At 46.3% G+C, this 27,568-nt stretch overlaps 1 protein-coding gene and 1 pseudogene across 3 annotated transcripts in view; one reads left to right on the top strand and one right to left on the bottom strand.

Annotated features, from left to right (window-relative positions):
* LOC129074920 (NADH dehydrogenase [ubiquinone] 1 alpha subcomplex subunit 3-like) lies at positions 1-724 on the top strand (annotated as a pseudogene).
* Positions 725-2,121: 1,397 nt separating this feature from the next.
* The window catches only part of SUGP2 (SURP and G-patch domain containing 2), a 30,417-nt gene continuing 4,970 nt past the window's right edge, over positions 2,122-27,568 (bottom strand). For all 3 annotated transcript variants that reach the window (XM_054578916.1, XM_054578914.1, XM_054578915.1), the window contains exons 3-11: positions 24,730-26,334; positions 21,702-21,822; positions 20,396-20,883; positions 19,243-19,354; positions 10,333-10,823; positions 8,246-8,307; positions 5,671-5,807; positions 4,833-4,953; positions 2,122-2,364 (exon numbers count right to left, since the gene is read on the bottom strand). In XM_054578916.1, the coding sequence (XP_054434891.1) occupies positions 4,833-4,953; positions 5,671-5,807; positions 8,246-8,307; positions 10,333-10,823; positions 19,243-19,354; positions 20,396-20,883; positions 21,702-21,822; positions 24,730-26,334 (3,137 nt within the window). In that variant the 3' untranslated portion in view covers positions 2,122-2,364. The remainder of the gene's footprint in view (positions 2,365-4,832; positions 4,954-5,670; positions 5,808-8,245; positions 8,308-10,332; positions 10,824-19,242; positions 19,355-20,395; positions 20,884-21,701; positions 21,823-24,729; positions 26,335-27,568) is intronic.

Here is a 27,568-nt window from a genome sequence, read left to right on the forward strand (position 1 = left end):
ATGCAAGGTGTGTCTTGTTATTTACAAGATTTATCTAATTTTGCCCTAGCTGGTGTGGCTCAGTGGGTTGAGTGCTGGACTGCGAAACAAAGGATTACGGGTTTGATTTCCAGTGTAGGTCACATGCCTGGGTTGCAGGCCAGGTCCTCAGCAGGGGGGGGGTGGTGCACAAAATGCAACCACACACTGATGTTTCTCTTTCTCTTCCCCTCTCTAAAAATAAAGAAATAAAATCTTAAAAAACAAAAAAAAAGATTTATTTAATTTTATTGGTATGTGAGAGTGGGAAGGAGGAGAAACCTCTGTGCTTCATTCTGCATATATCTGGGGTTTTGTTTTTTAATCTTTTACTAAGAAAATGTACTTACATTGCTTGAGCATGTGTGTTTACACACATTATGCATGTATGTCTTGCACACGTGTACATGTGCGCGCACACAGAAAACAAAGGCCTGCTTTAAAATGAAAAACTGGAGGCTGCCGCGACTGAGATCAAAGACTTGGTGCCTTCCTCAAGAACACCTGGGCCAAGCAGCCAGTGCTGGCTGCGTCCTTCACCATTGGGGGCTTTGCTATAATTCTGCCCTCCTTCAGCCCCTACACTAAGCATGCCACCATGATTAATCAGGTCACACCCTAAAACTACCCTTTCTCGGGGTCTCTGAGATCATGGAACATGCCCAGCCACCCCCAGGGTCCACTGGAGTGGCTGAAGAAACTGTGAGCCCCTCCACTGAGAGGCCGACAGGCCCCTTCCCCTGTGGCCCCCAGTAAAAAATGTAAAAACCAAAAAAACCTCAAAGCAAAACTGAAGACTAGAGCCTCTCCAGCAGCACCCTCTCCCTCTCATAGAGCCCTAGGGCATCCCAAAGGCTTCCAGGAAGAGGGGAAGCTGGGGAGAAGGGAGAGGAGCGGGCATATTTAGGTCCCAGTTAGCACTAAATTATAAGGTACCAGAGGAAATTTTACCCTTTGAGCTGAAAGAAATACTTCCCAGAGGGCAGAGGGAAAACTAAGGCCTGATATCAAAGCCTGGGCTATGTCCTAGGCTGGAGACCCCCATACAATCATGTCCTCCTCTAAGTCACCTTCACCAGTCTGCTGGTGAAAAGGGAGTTGGGGGGCCTACTAGAGAGCAATTCTGACTGCTGCTCATCTCCCACTTCCAGCCTCCCCAGAGGGAGTGGGTGGTTGTAGGTTTTGGGTGACTTTCTCAGGGAGGGGCACTGAGGCCCACACCACGCACCTACCTCCCTGGCTCTGGTGAAGATGAAGGCAAACGTGTGGGAGGTTCTGGGCTGGCAGCAGCTCCCATTATGTTCAGATGGGCCTCCACCACTCCTGAGATTCATCCAAAACACAGTGGGGAAAGGGAAGCTCAGGGGTCCCACATCAGCTTCCGAAGGAACCCGGCCTCATCTGTCCCTCTCTAACCTGCCAACAGACCCGGCCCCCGCCTCCCCCCCGCCCGCCCCCGCAACTCTTACCAGGTTCCTTGCTGCCCTGGGTACACTTGAAGCCTGGCTCCTGCCTGTCATGCCATACTCAGGTGGAGGCCCCTGCAGGCCTATGTGTGCTGAGCTCGCCTACCTGTTGCACTCTTTGCCCTCTTCCAATCTGAAGGGCCAGGGGCAGCTGGTACAGGAGTCGGACACAGGCTGACTGTACACAGGAGCAACAGGGAACGTTGAAAACACACACAGGTCGGCTTCTGGGTCAGGGGGAAGCCCAGTGGCACCTTGGTCTATCTCTGGCGGCTAGAACCCCAACCTTGGGAGCAGGTAAGGCCTTGAGGGGGGCATGCAGACAGTCATAGGCAGCTAAGGCAGGGCTCCCATGTCATGACACCCTCTCAAAGGTGGTAAGGTGGTTCCTCTTCCCAGCACTACTTCTCCCTCAGCAGACAGCCTGCCCGCCCCCTGTGCGGGGTCCCGATATCTCCCTGCTCTCAGTACCTGGGCTTTCCCGGTGACTGACCAGGCCTCTGCTCTGGTAGGCAGAAGAAATGCCCTGAGGTACAGTGTTTATGATCTGTTTCCATGTGGGCACCACATCTACCATGTGTCCCTAATGGGTCTGATTTTATAAATACATCAACAGAGACCATGTAAGATTGGGTTCCTCTACATTTATTGTAACTGCTAAATGATTAACATTCACAACTTCTTAGATTTAAAAAAAGAAAAACAAAGAACTTCCATTTTGTAACATCACAAATGTCTTCTAGGTTTTACCAAGGACCAAAAACACTAAAATTCTCTATCTGATTTCCAGTGATGGAAACAAGCCAGAGACAGTAAGCACCCAAAGTGGCGAGTTAGCACTTTCCGGATGCCTGTCGTCCTCACGGGAGAGACCCTGGAACTAGAATGACAGAAAAGACACTGTGATTTTGACAAGGCCACACACCCGCACACATACTCACAAGTTCCCTGTAGAGCGAGCGGCCTTTGCTGAGAGAGCAAGGTGGCACAGAGGGCCAGCATGCACTGGTCCCTGGCCGGCAGCTGGCACAGAACACACCACCATGCTCCACCCTGGTGCCCGCAACGCCTCAATTATTGAGTCCAGAGAAATGTCATTTAAGTGCTCAGAGGACTATGCAGGCTCAAGAAGTAGGTGTTCCCTTTAATATTTGCCAAAGGCTCACAGTGTCAGCTCAAAGCGGATGTCCCTAGGAGGAGGAATGGCAGGAGGCTATGGGGACAGGGCTTACTCACATCGTGGGAATTCCTAAAGCATTTTATTTGTGAATAAAAACGGAGAAAGCTAAGAATAAACACACTAGGACAGAGTGAATATGACAGAGCTATGCTCAAAGAGAAAAGAGTGAGAAAATGTGCTGTGGGGTGCACGTCTCACTCGGGCCAATGGGTTCTCTGTGAAAGGCCATGGGCAGCCAAAGCCCTGTTCTCAGAGTTCCATCTTGTAGTCCAAACCACAGCCAACATGGAAGGCTGATGGAAGGATTAGAAAAGAGAGGAACAGAAGATGAGCTGCCGCAAGTGTGGTTCTTCCCAACCACACCCCCTTGCAGGCCGGTTCACATCTGCTGAAAGATCACCAGTGTTGCCATGGCCATAAAGATCTGCCAGATGCCACAGCATGGAAGTGATCAGAAGCAGACAGATACACCTAGGTGCTGCACCTGACATGAAGAGAGATGGCACCAGGCAGGCGAAATGCCATGGTGAAGAGCAGAACAGACAGATAAGGCAGAACCAGAGGAGTAGCACTACAGCTGGGCCTGTGCTCTTAGAAAGCAAGGATTTCTCAACAGCCAATAAAAGCAAGGTAACTCACTGCCCTGTTCCTCAAGTTTGTAATATCAGTATGACCAAGTTGTCCAGATTTTAACATAAAGCTTTAACACTGCTGTTTTTAGGAAGAAGGGTTGAGATTCTCACAGCCTGTGAATTTAACACATAGTTGCAAAGTGCTGGGAGAAGCTGTAAGGAGGGGAGGGCAATCATAGGCCTTGAAATAGCAAAGAGCTGTGGAGCCCACCCTAAGAAGTTCCTTTCCGTTCTGTGAAAGGGTCCTAACAAAGCAGTTCTTTCCACAGCCACGCATGCAAAAAATGAAGAGTCTTTAAGAGTTTACCCCCACCCCTTTGTAGGAGACTCCATATGTGGTTTAAAAGGAAAAATCAAACTGTAGCTTTCTTTGTGGATTCTAAAGAGAAGTATAAATTTGGGGGAAGTTGCATCAGTGATTACTCCCCACTGTATACAGCTATATTATACTGTTGCTAAATTTTGTTAAGCCTCTTGGGATGCATTTAAGAAATGAGACTTCATAAATAATATTCTTAGAATCAAGTATCTCTACTTCTTCAGAGCTTTAGTGCTCCCACTGACAGGCTGTGGTGCCAGAGTACAGATTAGATCGCATTTAAATTCTAGAAGCAAAGAGAAGACACAATTGGTAATCACTTCAGCATCAAGTCTGCTATCAGAGCATTTCTGGAGAGCAATGTGCCCTGGATAAGAAAACCGACAGGAGCTGGTTCCTGGGCACTGAAGGAACAGCACCACTTCTGAGGGGACCAGGAAAGACTTCGAAGAGACTCGCTGCCCAAAGCATTTGGAAGAGGAGGAAAGGCAAAAGCAGACTGGAAATGGTGCATTCTTTTTTCTTTAGGAAAAAGAAAAGCCAGCAGGGCCTCCGCAGAAGAAGCTGCAGAGACATTTGTCTTTCACGTACACACCTAACGGACTTGGGCTCTGGCTCCAGGGTGGATCCGGGGCAGAGTGATTGCTGCTTCAAGGTTTATCTTTCTCACCAATGGTTTTCATCTATTCAAGGAGAGAACGATTTTGTTCAAAACTGAGTTGGAAATTATGGGTGGGGAGGGGAGAAAGAGAGGAGAGAGATGAATCTATTCATAAGGCCAAGACCCTTCAGAAGGAAAAGGATTCGAAGACCTTCAAGGAGGGAAATAGAGCAACCGTCCTCTGTGGACAGCTTCCAGGTTGCCTTTACACTTGCGAGACACAAGACCACTCCTGCGGCAGCCTGGGAGCCCTGTGCAGAGGAACCGCAAGCAGGCCATGTGCAGCTGTGCTTGGCCCAGGTGAAGTGGCACTAAGGCCCACAACACACACCTACTCCTTCAGCCAAACCTGGAAGTTAAGAGGGGGGACAACATCCGCATCCAAAGACTCCTTTTGTTTCCCTCAAATAATTTTTTGATTTCTTTTTTTTTTTGGCGGTATTTTGATGTCTGGTTTTGGGGACATGGGGAACACCAACTTTTCTGGAGCAATCATCGCTGCATATCAAAATGCCAGCTTAGGCAGGGCGCCCAACATGCCAGCTCCCACACATACCTATTTGTTGGCCCGTTTGTGTCTGTACATCTGCATCATCCTCTGACGGAAGACTTCAAACGTGTCTTCCTTGTGCTCCTGCCCGTCGGCGCCCAATCCCTCCCCTTCCGAGGCCGTTCCCCTAAGGACAAAACGGAGAGTTAGCCACATCTGCACCCAGACCAGACCACCAGGAAATTGGAAATGGCCTGAGCAGTCAGAGTGGAGAGAAGGACGTGGAACACACTACAGTGATGGCAAAGGGGAAGTGTAGATGTGATTGTGTGATTGGCACCAGGGAACAACGGCACTCACCTGTGCAGGTGCTCAGGAGCCCCATTATAGCAGGAAGCACCCCCCCCGCCCCCCCGCCCCCCCCCCGGCCCCACAGGTGCTAAATTCAGTTGTAAATGAAATGCCTGCTGGATATTAACGGGCTTAATCAATTCTGGGAAAGCTTCCACCCTGACAGGGTTGCAAACGGAGTCCCAGAAAAGGAAAAGTGCTTCTTGGTGTAACTATCCAGAATCACCACTCAGCTTTTATGACAATGTGGCCAAAATGCCAGAGGCCAAAAAGCCATTTAAATAGTCTGCACAAGTACAGTAAGAAGCCTGGGAAACGTCTGCCTAAGGAAATGTCTGCTCTCAAGTCACCTGGAGACTCTCTTTGCTAAATAAACAAACAAACAACCCCCACCCCCAACTCTGCCAACTTTAAACCTTGTTCACCATGGGGGAACCAAGAATTAGGATGCAGGTAAGAGAATTTAGGACCAAAATCCCAGAGAACGCCTCTTCTTCCAGGCACAGGTACAATACCGCCCCCTGCCTCCCAGCCCTAAGTGCCCGCTGCGTACATGCCAACAGGCTCCCTAATGCCCTTCCCACAGGAGCCCAGGCCATGGCCTTCCTTCCAGCCCATCTTCTGCAGCATCTGGAATCCCAGGTTCTTGTCGGTCAGCTTTTGCTGGGCAAAGTCAAAGTCCTTAGGTTTCTGAGGAGAGAGCAGAATGCAGCATGTGGGTTGCAGCAAAGTGCCCAGAGTGAGGGTCTCCAGCACGGTCCAGCACTGACACTCCCTGACTCCCCAGACATTCAGGATCAAGCCATGGTCACCTCCCCAGATCTCACACTGAAAGGGACAAAACAACTTAAGAGAGGCGCTGAAAGTCCAGCGCAGGAAAAGAAGTATGCCCTGAGGTATAAAGCAGTGTGTGCATGTGCCTGAGTTAATGAACAAATCTGGGGGAGCTGGGAGGCGAGGATTCTTGGCAGGATGAAAGCCCATCTTCAAGGTATTTAAGGAGGGATGCAAAGGAGGGAGGAGCTTGCCATTGGCTGGTGTAGGAAGAAGGGACAAACAGTAGTGCAGGAGAGGTGTGTGCAGGCTGGAGGCCAGGGGAAAGCCAGAGGAACAATGGGCAGGAGTTGCTAGCCCTGATGGGGCCCTCACCATCAGGAAAGTGACCTGGAGAACAGAGGAGATGGAACCTGCCAATGAGATGACAAGCGTGCCTGTCATGCCCTCCCAGGCCCAGAAAAAAACAGCGAAGGCAAATGGATGGTGGGGAAGGCAGGGCAAAGGCTGGTCGAGGGTTCCTAAGTGGCAGGCCTGCCCTGCTTCAGGAAAGCCCTTGGTGGGAGCACCAAGAAGAACAGAGATCAGTTTGGCCTGGACAGCTCTTGTTAGCATTAAATCTAGGTCTAAGAGTCACCCTGACCAGTCTCCTTGGGCTGAGGTGCGCACAAAGAGCTGCAGGCAAGGCTTCCTCCCTGTCTGCAGTCCCCCAAGGAGAAACTGCAGCTGCACGACACATGATGCACAGCGGGTTCACACACATTTCATTTAATCCTCAAGGTCTCTCCTACTTGCAGGGTAGTTATGATTGCCTCATGTAACAGATGTACAGATGGAGGATCAGGAGTTACATGACAAGATTAGGTGGCCAGCCTGAGCCTGAACCCAAGCTGCTCCTTTACTAGGCTGTGCCTTCACTCAGGCCACTAGATGGGCACCTGGGTGTTAGCTCAACTTAAATCTGAATGCAGCAGAAGGACCACAAACTCTGGGTACAGGAAGGCCCCTTCTCCTGCTATAGCTGAAGTCAGAGTGATGCCTCATCTGGCTGCTGAGACTGCTGCACTCGAAATGAGTCTGACTCATTGGCAGCTACCGCATGTGCTTTCCTCATCACCAGCAGAGACACTAGCACAGATCTCCTTGTTCCCTGCTCACCTCCCTGCCTTGTAGGGACCTGTGATGTCTCCATGTGTCCTGGATGACTTCACTCGGCCACCTGGAATTCACTTCCATCTTCTTCTGGTGAACTGCTCCTCACAGGGGCTCCCCAATTCAGCCAATGGTAGCTCCATCCTCCTAATTGTCCAGGCCAACAACCTTGGGGTCACACTGGACTCATGGCTTTCGCTGTTCCACATCCAATTCATCTGAGTCTTACCAGGCCCACTTTACTCCTCCTGTCCCCGGCTCTGACCAGCTCCTGCCCCATAGGCTGCTCTCAACACAACCACCAGTGGCCATACGTCTTCCACTCAGACCCCACCACAGGTCCCCAGCGGCCTCTCCCACAGAAGGATCTGAGTCTCAGCTGTCTCTACTTCCTCACCTCCCTATCCGCATCACTCCATTCAGGTCCAAAGAGCTCCCTGTTGACCCATGACCACCCTGGGGCCTCTCCCAGGCCCTCCTGCTTAAATGGCACCCCAACCCCACCTTATTCCCTGTTGAACTGCTTCTCTGTACCCACAGCACTCCCCCCGCCCCCCGCCACAATCTGGTCACATACATTTCAGCCCTACTCACTGCTGCCTCAGGGTGGGCACACAGGGCCTGGTGCATAGGAAGTGCCAATCAGTTAATTAACACACACATGCTCTTTGCTTAACTGCTTTTTAAATCATGTCACAGCCCACTAAATCTGATTTTCTTGAGGACTGAGACATTACTTACTCATCTCTCCAATCCACTGTGTTTTTTTGTTATCATTTTTATGTTTTTAAAGATTTCATTTATTTATTTTTAGTAAGAGGGGAAGGGAAGGAGAAAGGGAAACATCAATGTGGGGGAGAAACATTGATCAGTTGCCTCCCACATGCACCCCTACCAGGGACTGAACCCACAACCCAGGCATGTGCCCTCACTGGGAATCGAACTGGTAACCTTTTGCTTGTGGGATGATGCCCTACCAACTGAGCCACACAGTCAGCATCAACTGTCTGTTAAGTGTGGACTGCCCTCCTGTGCTTTGGACTAACAGTTTTCAAAAGTTGCCAGAGACAAAAGACAGTTGTTGTGCTTTGTGCATTCACACCCAGTCTGAAGTATAAATACAGCTTAATCACGAGCCACAGTGTCCTTTGAGACTCTGACAAATTCCAATTGTCATAGGATTCACAAATAGTCATACTCACCTTCTTTTTGGACATGGGACGACCTCGAGGCCTGTCGTAGGCAATGCGAACGGGTTCATGAACTGGAAGACAAGAGAAACATATATGTTTGTATGTGTGCACGCACACACGCACGCACGCACACATGTATGTATGTAAATGTTTTCCCCACATTTCTGAGAGAGAAAATGAGAATGCTACAATTTTGGCTAATAGCCCCTGTGCTGACAGAAGGTGGCTACAACCTGCACAAGGCCAGTTGCTTGGCCCGGTGTCCTCCCAGGAACCATATGACCATGAAGCCCAGAGAATGAACACGTGGGCTTAACCAATGGATCCTTACCGTGGAAGAGTATCCTTAAACATAAGATGCCCATGTTTATGAAGAAGGACTGAATATGTGAATCATGTTCCATGACTGCAGGAATACATTTTGCTTCACAAACAGTGTGCAATGCTATATATGTCCTCCAGTGTCACTGAGATTATTCCACTGATAAAGAATTAAAGTCCATACAGAACTTTCCAGCAAAAATAATCATGCTTCTTCTATACTCCAAATCACGTTATTATTGTTATTATTATTTGGTGAGGAAGAGAGATCAGCAGGCCTGGTTCTGTCTCATCAACCACTCACTCAAAAAACTGAGAGCTTCTGAAATAGAAAGGACTCCACTTTCCCCCATGAAGGACATACTTAAGCATTCTGATATGCTACCACCATCTGAAATAAGAGTTCAGTAAAACAGTTATAGTGATCCACTGCTACGCCAAAGTTTCCAAACACAAATCATGGGACTATTCTGTTAGTGGGAAACTATGCTGATGCTGCTGGGTGTGAATGTGACAGTCTCAGAAACATCGAACAACATGAGTGACAAATGATGGGGCATTGTTCACTACCACACCCCTCAGCATCAATTCCACACTCAAAGCACATGGCTCAGGCTTGGCTGTGTGGACACTTGGGTGGATAGGAGGCATGAGTAGTAGCCTGGGCCATGACCAGCCCATCAAAGGGCTGCACATGATACTATTCCACTTACTGAGTCTAGAAAAGGCAAGGCCAGCTCTGCTCTGAGAGCTCAGTTGGTTAGAGAATTGTCCTGATACACCAACATTAAAGGTTCAATCCCCGGTCAGGGCACATATAAGAATCAACCAAGGAATGCATAAATAGGTAGTACAACAAATCAATGTTTTTCTCCCTCTCCCTTCCTCTCTAAAATCAATCAGTACATTAAAATAATAATAATAATAATAATAATAATAAATTTTAAAAGAGAAAAAAAGAAAAAAGAAAAGGTCAGAAAATAGTCAGTGGCTATTGGGGCTGGATAGGAGAGGGGACTGCAGGCACTTTTCTGTACCAGTGGGTTCCTGCCTGTACACATTTGCCAAAACTCCTCAAACTGTCCACTTGGAAGGGGTGCATTGTATTGCTGCTAAATTATACCTCGAGAACCTTAACCCCCTACACAGGAGAGCAAGAGAAGGCCTCCTCAGAGCACATGGCTTCAGCTAATGGCTGCATGAGACCAGTCCCATCCCATGTCTTCCCATCTCACTGTCACTAAGCAAGTGTCACTACCCCAGGCCTTCCTTGGCTTAGAAGGCTGGGCACCCCCAAGGCCATGGGCAGGAAATTGCTGAGATGACCTGGGCCCATTCTCTCCATGGCCAGGGATACCCTGATGGAATCTGAGCAATGGAGACAATGAGTAATATGTGGGACGCTAGAAACCACAGACTACATGGCAGCTTCTCTTTAGAGTACAAATGTTAGATCACCTGGAAATGTGAGTTTCGCATGAACATTTGGAGTGGTCTGCAAAACCACAAGGACTGTTTTAGGTTAAAAACACGAGACCAAAGGACCCTTTGTTGAGGGGGCTGAGAGGATTTGGGAGGTAATGTCCAGGTTGGCAGGTGGAATTGGAGGTGGAAGGTGACAGGGGCCAGCTGGTTATCTTGTAGCTGAGGTCAGCAAATTTTTCAAAACAGGTAGGCAACATTGCCACCCGTTTCCACAACCAAGCACTGCTAACTCACTCTTCAGGTGCTAAACAGAAGACTAAGCGGGGTGCTTCACTGGTGGTGGCACTCACCTTTGGGCTCTTGGATGAGGCACAGCCTCTTGGGAGCTGGAATCATGCCGACCTTCAATGATTTGCTGCTGACCCTCTTCCGAGGAAAGCAGGTCCCTGAAGAGGACTGTGATAGGGCAGATATGCCAGCTGGGCCGTCCTCGGCTGCCTCACTTGGAAGGCCATCGGTGGCCGGGCTGCCCTCAGACTTAGCAGCCTCTCCTATGGCAGAGGAGGAGCCTCCAGGAGTGGGGGCCTCCTCGCCCCCCTCCTCCTCCTCCTCCTCCTCCTCCTCGTCTTCCTCCTCCTCAGGCATCACCTCTAGGCTTTCCAGCTCAACCTCCTGCTGAGGAGGCTCATCTGCAAACTCTCCTTCCTCTTCCACTGGTTCTAGGGAGCTCTCACCAGTGTGCAGGTTCAGTGGAGACGACGTAAAACAAATCGATGGGCACAGTTCAAATACCTTTTTTCGATAGAATTTAAAAGCTGAGCTATTTTGGTCATGTAGAAACCTAGGATAAAGATGATATACATTGGTTAACCAGACAGTTCTCTGAACATTCTTCCCCCAACCCCTCATTTTTTAAAGTATATTTTATTGATTATGCTATTACAGTTGTCCTATTTTTCCTCCCCTTTATCCCCCTCCACCCTGCACTCTCCCTCCCTCCAGCATTTCACACCCTCTTAGTTCATGTCTGTGGGTTGTACATTTAAGTTCTTTGGCTTCTCCATTTCCTATACTATTCTTAATCTCCCCCCATCTATTTTATACCTACCATTTATGCTTTTTATTCTCTATACCTTTTCTCCCATTCTCTTCCCTCACCTTCCCTGTGATCTCCATTTCTGTGATTCTGTTCCTGTTCTAGTTGTTTGCTTAGTTTTTGTTTTTTAGGTTCAGTTGTTGATAGCTGTGAGTTTGTCATTTTACTGTTCATAGTTTTTATCTTCCTTTTCTTAAATAAGTCCCTTTCACATTTCATATAATATGGGCCTGGTGATGATGAACTCCTTTGACTTCACTTTATCTTGGAAGCACTTTATCTGCCCTTCCGTTCTAAATTATAGCTCTGCTGGATAGAGTAATCTTGTATGTAGGTCCTTGCCTTTCATGACTTTGAATACTTCTTTCCAGCCCCTTCTTGCCTGTAAGGTTTCTTTTGAGAAATCAGATGATAGTCTTATGGGAACTCCTTTGTAGGTAACTCTCTCCTTTTCTCTTGCTGTTTTTAATATTCTCTCCTTATCTTTAAACTTGGGTAATTTAATTATGATGTGTCTTGGTGTGTTCTTCCTTGGGTCCAATTTCTTTGGGACTCCCTGGAAGTCTCTTTCCTTGGCCAGATTGGGGAAGTTCTCCTTCATTATTTTTTCAGATAAGTTTTCAATTTCTTGCTCTTCCTCTTCTCCTTCTGGCACCCCTATGATTCGGATGTTGGAATGTTTAAAGTTGTCCCAGAGGTTCCTAAGCCTCTCCTCAGTTTTTTGAATTCTTGTTTCTTCATTCTGTTCTGGTTCAATGTTTATTTCTTCCTTTTGTTCCAGATCGTTGATTTGAGTCCTGGTTTCTTTCCCTTCATTGATGATTCTCTGTGTATTTTTATTTCACTTTGCATAGCCTTCACTTCTTCCTTTATTTTTGAGGCCGTACTCCATCATTTCTGTGAGCATACTGATTACCAGTATTTTGAAGTCTGCACCTGATATGTTAGCTATCTCCTCATCAATTAGTTCTTTTTATGGAGTTTTGATATGTTCGTTCCTTTGGGTCATATTTCTTTGTCTTGGTGCACCTGTTACATTGTAAGGGTCAGAGCCTTAGGTATTCCCCAGGGCAGGGCAATCCACTTTGTTGGTTTGTGGCACTATATGTACGGGAGAGGTGCGAGAGGGAACTATGATGCTTGCCTGGCTCCCTCCTGACTTTCAGTCGCTTCCCTTGCTACTCACAAGCAAATTGGGCCCTTCTGGTGCCGATTCCTGGGTGGGTGGGCTTCTGTACACTCTAGGATCCAGTGGGTCTCTCCAACACTTTCCTGTGAGGCTGGGAGTATCTCCCACTACCTCAGCCCCCACAGATTTTTACAGCCAGAGGTTTTGAGGCTTTAGTTTCCTGTGCTGGAAACCTGGGTTGTGCAGTCTGTCTCGCTCCCCAGTTGTTCGTCCCTACTTATTGGCACGTGAGTGTGGGACTGCCCACCAGCTGCCACCTCACCTGCCTGCCTGCCTGCCCAGTCAGTCTGTAGCGTTGCTGTGTGTGCTCTCTGCTCTGGCTGCCTGTCTCTGCCCCTCCTACCAGTCTGGATGAATGTTTTTTAACTCCTTGGTTGTCGGACTTCCATAGTTTTGATTTTCTGCCAGTTCTGATGGTTTTTTATTTTTAAATTTGTTGTCATTCTTCTTTTGGTTGTGCAGGGAAGCAAAGCCTATCTACCTATGCCTCCATCTTGGTTGGAAGTCCTAGTCAGTTCTGAACATTCTTATTTGCTCAAACTGTCTGAATGAGCCTGATGAAGCTGAGGGTGGAACACAGGGAATAACCTGACCTCTTTCTACCAGCCATGGGTGATGGTGCAGTTTTGCAATGATATAAAATTTGAGAAGCCAGGATGTGAGGCCTAATTGCTTTTTGGGAAAGAGAAGTAGAGAAACAAGGTATGCAGGGACAACTAGGCAATATGCTGGAATGAGCTTCAACACTCAGCCCAGACATCCAACCTGGCTTCACTCACCCCTTTCTAGTGACGTCACTGGTCCTCTGGACCTTTGAGTGGTCACTGTGACTCTGGTCCCTTTCATACTTCCAGGCACAAGATGGAGGAAGTCTGTCATCCACTGAACCTCCTGCCTCACATCCTGCAGAGAAGCTGCATAAACATGGTGGCAATAAAGCCTCTTAGCCTCCAAGTCTGAGGATCACCTACAACCATAGTCAGAGCTAGTGGGGTTTGGGAGGTGTGAAAAACCAAAACATGCTCCAAGATACAAAATATACTTGGACCAAAGGAAAGAGAGCCCTTTTCTTGGGCAGGACAACTTGACCTCATAAAGAACTTAGTTCTTACCTAGTTAATGTATTAATGTTGAAAAGTATCCCAATAAAAGTATCATTTGTTTCTGCATCTAGACAAGGTGATTCTGACAGTTCATACAGAAAACATCTGGGAGAACTCTGAACAAGCTCCACTAGATATTACAATGTGTGTGACACCTCTATAGTTAAAACAGTGCAGTGCAATTAAGAAGTACAAATTGGGCCTTGACCAGTGTGGCTCAGTTGGTTGGGCATCATCCTACAAACCAAAAAGGTCACTGGTTTGATTCCCAATGAGGGCATATGCCCAGGTTGTGGGTTCAGTCCCCAGTCAGCATGTGTACGAGAGGAAGCTGATTGATGTTTTTCTCTCACATCAATGTTTCTTTCTCCCTCCCTTCCCTTCTCTCAAAAAGTAAAAAAATCTTAAAAGAAAAAAAAAAGTACACATAGGTAGTTGCAAAGGGATGTAAAGTACACAGTAGAAAATATAGTCACAGGGATGTAAAGTACACAATAGAAAATATAGTCAATAATATTGTAATAACTATGTATGGTGCCAGGTAGGTACCAGATTTATTGGGAGATCACTTTGTAAATTATAGAAATGTCTAACCATTATGTTGTATACCTGAAACTAATAAAATAATATTGAATGTCAACTGTAATTGAAAAAAAAAGAAAAGCGTGGTATTGTTCATACATAGATGGATAGACAGACCAAAAGAAAAATCAGAAATACAGCATCTGATGAAGGGGGCCCCTCACACCACTCCAAAAAGGACAATCTTCTCAACAAGTGGTATTGGGACAATGGGACAATTTTAAGAAAAATATTTAAGCTGGATCCATACTGCACCCCTTGTTCCCAAATAACTCCACACAAATTGGGAATCTAAATATAAAAACCAAGCCATATGCCCTGACAAGGCGTTCAGTTGGTTGGACCCATTGTCCTGTGCACCAAAATGTTGTAGATTCAACACCTGGTAGGGGGAGCATAAGGGAGGCAACCGATCGATGTCTCTCTCTCACATCCATGTCTTTCTCTCTCCCCCCCCCGCTTTCCTTCCTCTCTCTCTAAAACCAATAAACCTATCCTCAGGTAAGGATTAAAAAAAAAGAAGAAGAAGAATGAATCTCAGTCTCAGTATTTATTACAAAGTGAACAACCCAATCAAAAAAAAAAGGGGCCAAAGATATGAAGAGATGCTTCACTAAAGAAATACGGAAAGCACGTAAGCACGATGGAAGATGCTCAGCACCATCAGTCCTCAGAGAAATGAGAACCACAGTAGGACACCCCCTCTCCTACCTAGAAGTGGGACATTAAAAAGTTGGACAAGTTCTGGAAAGGAAGGGGAGAAACCAAACTCTCATCCAGGCTGCTGAAAAGGCAAAATGATGCAATCACTTGGAAAGAAAGTTTGGCAGTTTCCACAAGTTAAATGTGGATACACCATGGCAGCCTGTCTTTCCCCTCCTCAGTATTTATCTGAGAAATAAAAGCAGGTGTCCACAGAGGTCCTTACACATGAATAATGCTCACAGCAGAGTCATCTGTAATATCATCAAAATGAAAACACCTTAAATGCTGTCGACAGGTGAGTAAAATACAGTACTCCCACTTCTCTCAGCTTACCTTTTATAATTTTTACTTTACAACCATGAAAATGCTGTATTTGTTTGTTTATAGAGAGAGGGGAAGGGAGGGAGAGGGAGAGAAACACTGATCAGTTAGTTGCCTCTCGCACGTGCCCCAACCAGGGACTGAGCCCACAGCCCAGGCATGTACCCTGAACTGACTTGGAATCAAACCAGTGACCATTCACCTTGCAGGACAATGCCCAAACAACTAAGCCACACCAGTCAGGATTGTACTTTTTTTTTAAATTTGTTGATTTTTGGAGAGAGAGAAACAAGGATTTGTTGTTTCACTTATTTATGCATTCGTTAGTTAATTCTATGTGTCCTGACCAGGAACTGAACCCATAACCTTGGCATATAGGGATGATACTCTAACCAACTAAGTTACCTGGCCAGGGCTGCTATACTTATTTTAAAAGTGAAGTAAGAAGGATATTAAAAAAAGGTCCTAAAATTGAATATCCACAGAAACAAATGAAACTGACTGCATGTCAAGTTGATGACATAGCCACAAAGATGAAATGGATCAACTCTAGTGACTACTGAGCACATCAGAGGTATAATTCAAGGAAAAAGAAACACACAGGCATTTTGGCTTTTACCCAATAGGCGTGCTACCCAGTGTAGTGAGTCTCAAATTATTTTATGAGCATTGGGGGACAGACTACATCTCCCCACCTGATATTGCTGTAGGATCCAGGATTCTCACTGTGGGTAAGGAAGGAACAGCATGTTTTAAGGAACACTGCTCACAAAAGGCTGCCCAATCTAGACTGGTGTGGCTCTGTGGTTTGGGCATCGCCCCATGGACTGAAAGGTTGCTGGTTTGATTCCCTGTCAAGACATGTGCCTAAGTTGCAGGCCAGGTCACTTGTTTGGGGGAGTGCAGGAGGCAAACAGTTGATGTTTCTCTCCCTCTCTTCCCCTATCCAAAAGAAAAAAAGAAAAAAGAAAGAAAGAAAGAGAAATAAAGAAAGAGAAATAAAGAAAGAGAAAGAAAGAAAGAAAGAAAGAAAGAAAGAAAGAAAGAAAGAAAGAAAGAAAGAAAGAAAGAAAAAAAAAGAGAGAGAGAGAAAGGCCTGCACAAAGGGTGAGGAATAACCCCAAGCCCTGGCTGCACCAAGTGCCCAGGATGATGCAAAATTTTCTTACAAACTTTCCCCTGTACTGAACTGTCCCCTTTGCTTGGCTCTGCAAGGGCAAGATCCCACATGCTACAGGAAGCTCCACTCTGAAGCCTGCAGGTGGCAGTCCCTGAGATGGCAAAGCCTGTAAAAGGCAGGATCAGGCAGAGCATTTGCAAAACCATCAGTGCCCTAGGCAGCTGGTCTAGGTCTCCCAAGAAGCTGAAGGTAGCCCCAGCGCAGTGCCCAGTCAACGTCTCAAACAAGCTAGAAGAGCATGCTTGGCCACCACTGGGTCCCAGAAATGCACTAGGAAATGTGAAGTTTTTAACTGCACTTTTTTTTTTTTAACAATATTTTATTGCTTATGCTATTACAGTTGCCCCAATTTTCCCCTTTCCATCCCTCTGCCTGGTACCCTCCTTCCCTCTAGCAATCCCTCTCCTTAGTTCATGTCCATGGGTTGTGCATATAAATTCTTCAGTTTCTCCATTTCCTAAACTGTTCTTAGTGTCCCCCTATTTTACACCTATCAATTATGCTTCTTAATCCCTGTACCTTTTCTCCCATTCTCCTTCCCCTCTCTAATAACCCTCCGGATGAGCTCCGTATCTATGATTCTGTTCCTGTTCCAGTTGTTTGCTTAGTTTGTTTTTTTCAGATTCAGTTGTTGATAGTTGTGAGTTTGTTGTCATCTTAATGTTCATAGTTTTGATTTTCTTTTTCTTAAATAAGTCCCTTTAACATTTCATATAATAAGGGCTTGGTGACGAACTTCTTTAGCTTTACTTTGGGGAACACTTTATCTGCCTTTCCATTGTAAATGATAGCTTTGCTGGATAGAGTAATCTTGGCTGTAGGCCCTTGTCTTTCATGACTTTGAACACTTCTTGCCAGTCCCTTCTTGCCTGCAAAGTTTCTTTTGAGAAATCAGCTGGTAAGTCTTATGGGAACTCCTTTGTAGGTAACTCTCTGCTTTTCTCTTGCTGCTTTTAAGATTCTCTCTTTATATTTAACCTTTGGCATTTTAATTATGATGTATCTTGGTGTGGTCCTCTTTGGGTTCAACTTGTTTGGGACTCTCTGTGCTTCCTGGACTTGTATGTCTATTTCCTTCACCAAATTAGGGAAGTTTTCTTTCATTATTTTTTCAGATAAGTTTTCAATTTCTTACTCTTCTTCTCCTTCTGGCATTCCTATGATTTGGATGTTGGCACTTTTGGAGATGTCCCAGAATCCGCGTTTTCTCTTTTGTAATTCTTGGTTCTTTGTTTTGTTCCAGTTGATTGTTTATTTCTTCGTTATGTTCCAAATTGTTGATTTGAACCCTGGCTTCCTTCCCTTCAATGTTGGTTCCCTGTGGATTTTTCTTTATTTCACTTAGTGTAGCTTTCATTTCTTCCCTTATGCTTTTGCCATACTTAATGAGTTCTCTGAGCATCCTTATCACCAGTGTTTTGAACTCTGCATCTGATAGGTTGGCTATCTGTTTCATTTAGTTCTTTTTCCGGGGATTTGTTCTGTTCTTTCATTTGTGCCACATTTCTTTGTCTCCTCAATTTGGAAGCCTCCCTGTGTTTGTTTCAGTGTATTAGGTAGAGCTGCTTTGACTCCCTGTCTTGGTGGCACACCTGTTGCATTGTACAGGGTAGTCTTAAGATAACTGCCAGTGTGGGGCAACCTGCTCTGCTGCTTTGTGGCTGTGGGTGGGGGAGGGGTCAGAGAGGGGACAATGCTCTACTGGGCTGCTGGAGGCTTGCTCAGCATTCACTGTTTCCAGTCACTTCATCTACTTCCCGTATGCAACTCACACCCCTCTAGCTGTTGTCCTGGTGGTAGTTCCCAGGGTGGGTGGGTTTGGGTATGCTCTAGAACTGTGTGGGCTCCTTAAGCAGACTCTCCTGAAAAGACTGGCAGTTTCTCTCCCCGCCACCCTCCAATTTTTATAGCCAGAAGTTATAAGGCTTCATTTTCCCAGCGCTGGAACCGTGGGCTGTGTGGTCTGGCGTGAGGCTGTGATTGCTCACTCCCCAGGTATCCCTCCCGATTTTTATTCACCACACATGAATGTGGGACTGCCTGTTCTGCCAGTCGCCACCACCGCCTCACGACCACCACACCACGTCCTCTCTGCTCTGGCTCTCCGTCTCCACCCCTCCTACCTATCTGGATGAATATGGCTTCTTTAAATCCTTGGTTGTCAGACTTCTGCACAGTTCTATTTTCTGGCAGTTCTGGGTGTTTTTTGTTTTGAGGTTAGTTGTGATCATTCTTATGGTTGTGAAAGGAGGCGAAGCTTATCTACCTATGCCTCCATCTTGACCAGAAGTCTTAACTGCATTCTTTATTAGACTACAGCACAACTCTGCAGCAGGATGGGAGCAGGGCAACATTCCAGAGCCCCAGCAGATTGTAGGATACAATGTATACAGCATGCAAACCCACCTGCTTCCCACATACTCCCCACTAGCTGAGGGGAGCCCAAAAGAGTTACAGCTCAGTACTGGGAACTCTGAAGGAGAACATGTACTCCAGAGGCAGAGCTACTTCCAGACTGTGTGGTATTGAGTCTGAGGAACAGGGAGAGTAATGATGTCCCTCCCAGCCCAAGGGTGCCAAGCTGTCACTGCATGGAAGTGTCTGTTTCCTACATATAGACCAGGGACAACCATTATCACTCCACGAGCAGCAAATTCTCATCAGCCCACAGCAGCCAGTGTGACCACTGGACAGTGCCCTCTTCTTCCTCAGGCTCTTGGATGAAGATGCACCCTCTCTTCTCCCACCATTGTTCTGCCTTTGCTCAGGTCCTGGGGACACTGTCTTTCTGCCCAGGGAACTATCTCCCCTCCCCTAGAGAAATCCTACTTGGCCTTTGGATCCATCTTAAATGTCCCTGTGGAGAGCTTTTCCCGATCCTCCAGACTAGGCAGGTTCCCTCTCACCCCCTTAATATCCTAGAACAGACGCTCCTCCCTCATGGCCCTGAGCTCAGCAGAAGTGAAGTCTACTCATCCTGGCATGACACCTGGCAAGGGAGAGCATCTGCCAGACCACCCTTTGGGCTCTCTGGACACTTGTGGGTGAACACACTCAAACCTGAAGGGTGTGATGCATACATACCACAGATCTGGGTTGTCAGTGCTGTTTTCTATGCTGAATTGTTCAATCTCTGGTCCCACCTGTGCAACAAATTTGGCCAGTTTCTCTGCAGTCTCCATGGTCTTTGTGTCAACTACAAAACAAAGGAATTGTCATGCATCAGTTCTAAGGTGTCACTTGCTGTGTGGACATCATGGGGCTGTGGAGACTGATTACAAAGACAGCCCCCCATGTCCCCTTCTGCATATTCGACCTTTGCTATGTGACTCTGCAGTTCTGTCCAGCAGAGGTGGACTCTCCTCTCCCATAAACTGGGACTGGGCCCAAGATTCCTGCTAGCCAACAGATGTGGCAGAAGTGCCAAGCCTGGGACTCAGAGGCCTTAAGCACTAGAGGTCTGACACCAATCTCAGGTGAGTAAAACCTGGCTGGCTGCTGGGAGGTGACAGGCACATGGCCCAGTCACCCAGATAACCTCAAACAGCCTCAGACAACCAGCCATTGCCTACAAACACTTGTGTAGGCCCAGCCAAGCTTAGCTCCTATGTGAAGCTACAGTTTGCAGCTGCATGTTCTGTAGCAATAGCTAGAGAACGCAGCAGTTGGGTAGATTTTTTCCTCCTTTACATTCCCACCTAGTGCTGAGTGGGAAGCACTGGTCAGGGGGCAGGCCTGTTGCAGAGGAGAAGGTAATGGCTAAGAGACACAGAAGGGGCTAAGCTGGTAACTTCAGAAGCAACTTCAGGTCACCTAACCCTGAGGAGGGATCACAGAGACCTGGGGAGAGGACACAGAATGAGAAAAGGGCAGTCCTATGGAATGTAAAGGAAGAAAGAACAGAGAGAAATGGACCAAGGAACGCAAAGCCCCAGGCACAGGTATAAGGCGTGACCTGATGGTCAACCGTAGGATCTTGCAGGGAGGCACAGTCATTGGGCAGCAACCCAGGCTAGCTTCACCTTTAGGAGAGGAGGAAGGGCACCAAAGAACTCTCTGGCTGCCCCCTCGAGGAAGCAAGAGAGAAAGTGCCCCCTCGTGCACCCATCCTCACCAGTTCCCTGTTGTTACTACCCACTGTCCAGACCACTGAGGTGACCCAACCTCTGCAGAGACCCCTGGAAATTAAAAATTCAGGGCTAGGGCCCAGAGGAGGGAGACAGGAATGAGTACCCACCATCAGCAGACAGGGAGGGAGAGGAGCTCTGAGGGCCTTCGGATATGTCCACTTCTGCTGGCTTGGGAGATGGGCCTGCAGCTTCTGAGCTGATGTCCTGAGGAGAGGGTCTGGGTGGGTCTGGCAGGCAATCCTTGGCAGCATCATTTTCATCTGGCTGGGGCAACTTTCCGTGCAAGGAGCCTGGAGCTTGCCGGGTGTGGTGTTTCAGCCTGGTGCCCGAGGAGAGGAGGGTCTGGGTCCCGGTGGTTGCTCTTCTCACCTTCCACCCCTGGAGCCCTTGAGCTCGGAGCAGCCCCCGCCGCCGCCCTGGAAGGAGCCTCTTCTTGAGGCTCTGGACTGCCCGGGCATACAGCATAGCCCGGACTGCACACTCCGCCGCCACTGGTTTCTGACCCACTCCTGGTGAGGTTTGGCTTATCCGCTGTGCTTCTGCCAGTTTCAGCTTGTAATATTTATACTCCAGACTACTGTCATCAGACAAAAACCTATATAAGACAGGCACAGTGGGACATTACTAAAACACCAGCACGACCAAATCACTGCTGCAAATACACTGGTAAACCCTTTCTGCATGATGGCTTCTCCACTGTCTGAGGCTCCACCTGGTTCCACTGAAGACCCAGAGCTGGTCACCCATTTTGCCCAGAGTGACTGCAGGGTAATCAGGAGCTTTAAGCACTGGTGGAATTCTCCTCCGTTTTGGTCATCGGCAGCCACAAAGGACCTCATAGCTCCTGGGTGCTTAGCTACACAAACCAGTTACTCTGGAGTCATGGAAGCATTCTGCTACCAGCACATGACAGATGTTGTTCCTGGACTCCATTTTCAGAAGGTGACACCCTTCAAAATGGTGGATGCTTGATAATCTTTCAACTGTATCACTTTAATAAGTACAGTATTTATGATGAAATCTTTAATTTTAAAAAGTTCTATTCATGTGAAGAGGTAATAAGGCAAAAGGAAGACAGTTTAACAAATAGTAGCAATAAATCACACAGAACTGTTGTGGCATATCCCTCATCTTATACATACTCTTTGAATGCATATCTCAGTTCATCCTTAAACCAGCACAGCAGAGATGCAGACTTCCAAGGCCAGAGAAGAGAAGGCCACAGGTCAGGTCAGCTGCAGGGCTGGTGCTTGAACTCAGGTGCACCTGACTCATCCTCATGCTCTTCCCGCAGGTCAACACCACTGCTCAAAATAAATACCTGACCCTCTGCCTTGGACACCATCAGAGCAACATAAATGTTGCTATGTGCTCTATGGGAGGAATTCAGAGGGCTGATATTTAAAGACCTACCAGTAAGCAGGGTCCTCCTTGAGAAGAGCTCTTTCTTTAGGAGACAGGGTGCCTCCAATGACACGAGTGACCAGCTGGTCGATGGTGTCCACCACCTTATGATCTGCTCGCTGGGGGATGGCTAAAACATACAAAAGGGCTTTTCTGAGAAACATACTGGACCACATGGGGCCTGGGAAGACCAGGAGAGAGTCACAGGCTTAGGATGGAGCCTAAGCAAGTACCAGCAACTGAAATCCTCCTTGAGACCAGCATTGAAAAGAGAAAAGTGGAGTGTTATTCTAGAAATCAATATATAAAATATCCTCACGAAAGCTATAACAGCATAATCGCCAGGACAGAAAGAGTCATAGGCTTACAACGACAGTACAGACCAATGTATGTATGCATTCTACAGAAGGAAACAGTATGCAGCAACTCGATACCACTTTTTGCATATTCCTTAACTTGGATGTTCACAATATTAAGGGGAAAACATATAGATATAATAAATATAAAATGTATTTAGGTATAAAATATGTAAAACATTTATCTAGGTGTGATTCCCAGTAGGAAGGAGGGAAGAAAAGATACATAAATATGGTAACATTGGGAAAAAAAGAAGGAAATATACTAAAAGGTTAACAGATGTTATCTATGAGTGATAGATTTATCAGGATTTTACTTTCCTTATGCTTTATCCATAAAATATAAACATCTATGTATTCTGTAAACAGAAAACATACATACACAAATTTACAAAGAAAAATTTCCCATTTAAAAAAGTCAATAGTCCCAAGGTAGGTGTCCACATAAAATATCTTTTGAATGTATGAAGACATTTTTTAAAGTGTGACTTTTCTCCAATATAGTTGTAACTTACAATGCCACAACACAGAACATGTGTGTCCCTATATAATGACTGCTGAGTTTTCTGATATGTGTTAGTTTTAATAGCACAGAAGGGTCTATTGCTCATTCAATAAAAAACACCCTTGAAATGGAGAGGTTTTATAGTTTGTTCTGTGTAGTAGTAACTGTACTGCCCTGTTCTTGCCTATGTCTGAGTTGTAACTTTGAGTTTATTTTAAATATCAGTGAGAACTCTACACAAGACTAAGTCAATCTTTCAACTCTCATGTTATTGCAAGTATTTTCCTCTTGAAATTGCTTTCTTTTCTTTTTGTTATTGGCTCTCATTTTACAGAACTGCCAATTTTACAGAAAAATAAGAGGTCTAAAATCAGCAGTTTTCAGAGACAAATGTAATTTGTGGATCAACACAACCATCTCTAGAGAAGACGACCACAGCAAAGGGCAGAAAGTGGTCCCAGCAATCCTTCTGCTGAGAATATGTCCTTTTAAAGGATTAAAAAAAAAAGAAGTAATAATCAAATTCAACAAAAGACGTCGTCTCAGCATTCCTAATACTCTATAATGAAAACAATAGTGGAGTCCTGGCCAGGTAGCTCAGTTGGTTAGAGCACTGTTCCAGTACTAAGACTGCAGGTTTGATTCTAAGTCAGGGAATATACAAGCAGCAACAAATGAATGCATCAATAAGTGGAACAACAAATCGATGTTTCTCTCTCTCTAAAATCAATAAACATTTTAAAAGAAGAAAGGGAAAAAAAATGGTAGGGCAGAGCCGGTGCTGTCCACTTGCTGTCCAGATAGCCAAGGCTTGTAGATAACAATTACAAGGGAAACTAGCTCTGCACAAACTCAGAAGCCTACAGGCAGTGTGAGCCAAACATCAAGGGGAAAGTGAGATATTTTATGTTAGCTCAATATCATGATGCAACGAGTGCTACAGAAATGCAGGAAGGGACTTGAACAATCCTGTCGAAGAGTACGTGGTAGTGTTTTCAGTTACAGCAGCACTGCATTGGCAGGCCCGCTTGCCTAGCATCACCACAAGGGGACAGTGGTAGGCAACTTTAGGTTATGAGTGATATTTCCTTCAGTATCATTGTTACACTGACTTTGTGCTTCACCACTCTGGGGGGTATGCAAAGGAAGGGGCCTCTTTGGCCCAGAGACTACTTCCCTCTCTGCGAGTAGGTGTGGCTGCCCAGTTGTGATGGGGCCTACCAGTGCTTGTGCAGTTGGGGCTCCACGAGGGTGTTAGAGGAATGAAGAGACTCAGGAACAAATTAGACTTCCCCACTGGGTTGGGACAATGGAAGCAGAAAACCATGTCAGGAGGAAAGACGATACGGCCATGACCTATGCACATGAGCCCTGGGATATCTGGGCTGAGAGCTGTCATCCTGGGTACTAAGGCAGAGAGATAAGGAACACCAATCAGCCTGTTCATTTTTATGGCTTCCTTATTGGCCTGCCCCCTCCCCTGTAAGCTAACTGTAACTACGCGTTACTAGGTGTACCTAAGTGATCTGTCAACATTTAGCAGTTTAGAAAAATGAGCAGGTGCCTCTGTTACCTGGACTGACCTGGCTGATCCCTGTCCAACTCTCAATACAGCTCAAAAATGGCCCCCTTTTGCCTCCCAAACTCTCCAGGCTGGGTTAGGTTGGGACCTCTCCTACGTCCCTCTTGATCCCAGCACAGAAGTGGCTAGTTTTTGTTACTTCTTTCTCTCAGGAGCCTGGAGTCTCCTCAGAGACAGTGCCCAGCATTTACTTTTCCTTCTAGGAACACCCGAGGTGGGGCCTTGCTGGCACAGGGTTTCTTAACCTTGGCTGCAGGATGGTACAAACCCTCCAAACACACAGGCAAAATTATGAAAAATATATGTGCATTTTTCATGGTAAGGGCTGCAACTTTCATCAGATTTCCAAAGGAGTGTCTAAGGCCTTCTGTGGTAAATGGAAGACTCCTCATACATGCTTATGGAATGAATGGCAGACATGTATACTGGCCAATGAGAGTTTTCTGATAAAAATTCTGATTTGTCTCCCTTTGGCTAAAGAACTTCTTGTGAAAACCTCAAAGAGAATAAGAGATATTACCAAAAAAAAAAAAAAAAAAAAACAAGAAAGAGAAACAAATCACGACAAATAGAAACTTTTGCTGCTTTCCTTACCATCACTCAGACCACTTAGAACCTTGGCCTGAATTTCAGGTTGGGTAGGAGAAATGGTTTTCTCGTCTTGAGTTGGCTCAGTTTCAGCTTTCTTGACTTGGAGTGGACACCCACTGCTGATAAGCCAGGCCTTCAGGTGATCTATGTACTCCCTCCCAAACAGAGTTGAGTCCTCAAAGTTTGGAAATGCGGCAGGAGAGGGAGCTATATCTTGGAGACCAACGGCTTCTAAGATTTTCTCTTGCCGGAAAGAAGAGGCCAAGGAGAATGTCTGGCCCAAAAGGGCCAAAGACTTCCGGCAGAGAGAATTGGTGGTCTCCAGGGCAACAGCCAAGTCCAGTGGGTTACTGAGGGTCTTCATTTTGATACTCAGCTCGTAGGCATTGCAGGCCATGAGCAGGGGTGTGACACTCTTTAGAAGCCGATCTTGAAGCCTCATTATGTACTTGTCAAAGGGCTTTATGATTTCAAAAAAGCAATTTTTCGTCTTCACAGCACCTTTGTCTAAAAGCATGTTTAAAAACTCATTATCAACTCTGGGTGTTTTCAAAGCAGAGTGCTTTAAAAATTTGATAGTAAAAAAGCAAAAATCTCTGTGCTCTGGTTTTAAGGAGCATTTAAATGAGGCAAGCATTTTAGCACAGGTTTCAGTTTCAAGTTCAAAGAGAGTTTGGAAAAGCTGGGAAAATTTAACATCATCTTTTATGGTGTGGAATCCTGCCCATTTGATTATTTCTATCCCAAATCTTGAAAAAACATCGGACTTATCTATAAGGTCAAAGCTCATCTTTCTTCTTGGGAGCCGAACGTCCTTCAGATTGAGCCCCAGGGGGATCTTCTGAGTGGGAAATTGGATATCTTCTGTTCCTGGGTTTGTCCCTAGGGTCACATCAGAACTTGGGGTGGTTTTCTGGATTTGGTTAGTGCCCTGAGTTTTGGGAGTAATACGATTTACAGTGGGTATTTTTTTTGTGCTCACATTTCTCAGTGTGACAAGTTTCCCAAGCCCCCCTTTAGGTGTGAGCAGGCCCTGAGACTCCCCCTTTCCTAGGAGGGCACCCTCCTGATCAACGATGTTTAGGCCTCGGCCTCTGCCCTGGACTTGGCTGCTGCCCCTGAGCACAGAGTCTGCCTCTCCTGGATGGTCCACGTCGAAATCCCGACTCTCCTTCTCCAAACACTCTTTCTCAATCAGCCGGGAGGACCCAAAGTCCCCCAGTAGTGCAGAAGGACCGAAATTATATTCCTGTGACCAAGATGATTCTTGAGAAACTGGGTGGCCAAAGTCTTGTTCCCAAGAGCCACGGAGTGTAAATTTCCAGTCCGGAGAACGGAAATATCCCAATTTCCGGTGGCCAAAGACCTGGTCTCGGGAGTCAGGGTGAGAAAATTCCAGATCCCGGCCACATTCTTTGCGATAGTAGTTGTCTTCACTTACAGAAGGGTTGCTTGATCTGAAGGAAGGTCCTGGAAACACATCACTCCTAAGGCCTTCTCTCCCAGCATCTCGAGAGTGAGTTACGGATCCTCCTAGAGTGTATCTGTTGTCACTGTGAATGTCATCATACATATCTGCTCTGACTCTTGGGAGTGTCCTTATAAGATCTGAAATAAACAATCCAAAAGGAAACATAAAGGTACTTTAGACCAGAGGGTCCAAATGAACAGTCCACAGATTACCAGCCAGTTGGAGTGCTTCATTTGCCTGAGTGCATGTTACACATTCCTATATGTTCCCAACATTTAAAATGTGTGTGGTTTCCCTTCAACACCTGAATTTACTACTTTTTATTAAAAATAAAATAAAAATAAAATAACGCCCTGGCTGGTGTGGCTCAGTGGACTGAGTGCTAGCCTGTGAATTCCCAGTTCACAGGACACATGCCTGGGTTGCAGCCAGGCCCCTAGTAGGGGGCGCCTGAGAGGCAACCACACGTTGATGTTCCCATCTTTCTCCCTCCTTTCTCCTCTCTCTAAAAATAAACAAAATCTTAAAAAAAAAAAAAAAAAAAAAGACTACACAATGGGCCTGCATCTGCCCTAATAGATAGTGTACCAAGGCTGGGTAGCAGTGCCCATACTCACTCAGATCTCCTGCCCTGGCTCAGCAAGCTCAGCAAGCATCTAGTTCACAAGTCCTCTTTTAAACTCAGAGAAGGGTGTCTTGTCCTCAAACAACCTGGATTTCTTTACTGTGACTGGAATATTTGTATATTTTTATTTCTAGCACAAAGCATACAGGTTTTCTGGAGGTTGTCTGCCTTGCTTGCCTCCTAGTAGGAACTCTTGGCCCACAGTGCCACTGAGGCAGGAACCACATCTGATGCTGTACCCACCCCAGCCGACTGGGCCACAGCTGAGCATCTGCCTCAAAGTTGGCTGATTTACTCCCTTGGAAAGGTCCACTGGGTCAGCCAATCTCCTAAACAAAAAAAGATACTAAAGCAGACATGAGAGAAGGCAGAAACTAAACAAGCCATCAATAGAGGTCACAATGGGAACTAAATAGTGTGCGTTTTTGTTCTTCTCTGTGCAGAAAAGAGGAAAACAGGATCCTATATTTGCATCTGTTAATTCATGTACAAAGAAATTCTGTAAGAAGGTATGAACATCAGTAACTATGAGCCTCAGGGAGACTTTGCACAGAGTGCCTTTCTAACCTTTGAATCAGAATCTATTACCTAGTCAAAAAGTCAAGTGAAAGAAAAAGAAGTGAGAGATGCCATGAGGTAGTAATGGTGTGAGGCTCAAGGAAGCCAAATCTTTATATAAATCCAAGTTTACCTGCATAGCAGTACTTACTGAGTGCCCACTGTGTGTGGGCACTACTCTAGGCACT

This window comes from Pteronotus mesoamericanus, unplaced genomic scaffold (genome assembly GCF_021234165.1).
Source record: "Pteronotus mesoamericanus isolate MK-2021 breed Mesoamerican mustached bat unplaced genomic scaffold, CSHL_Meso_final contig_502, whole genome shotgun sequence".
Taxonomy (NCBI): Eukaryota; Metazoa; Chordata; class Mammalia; order Chiroptera; family Mormoopidae; genus Pteronotus; species Pteronotus mesoamericanus.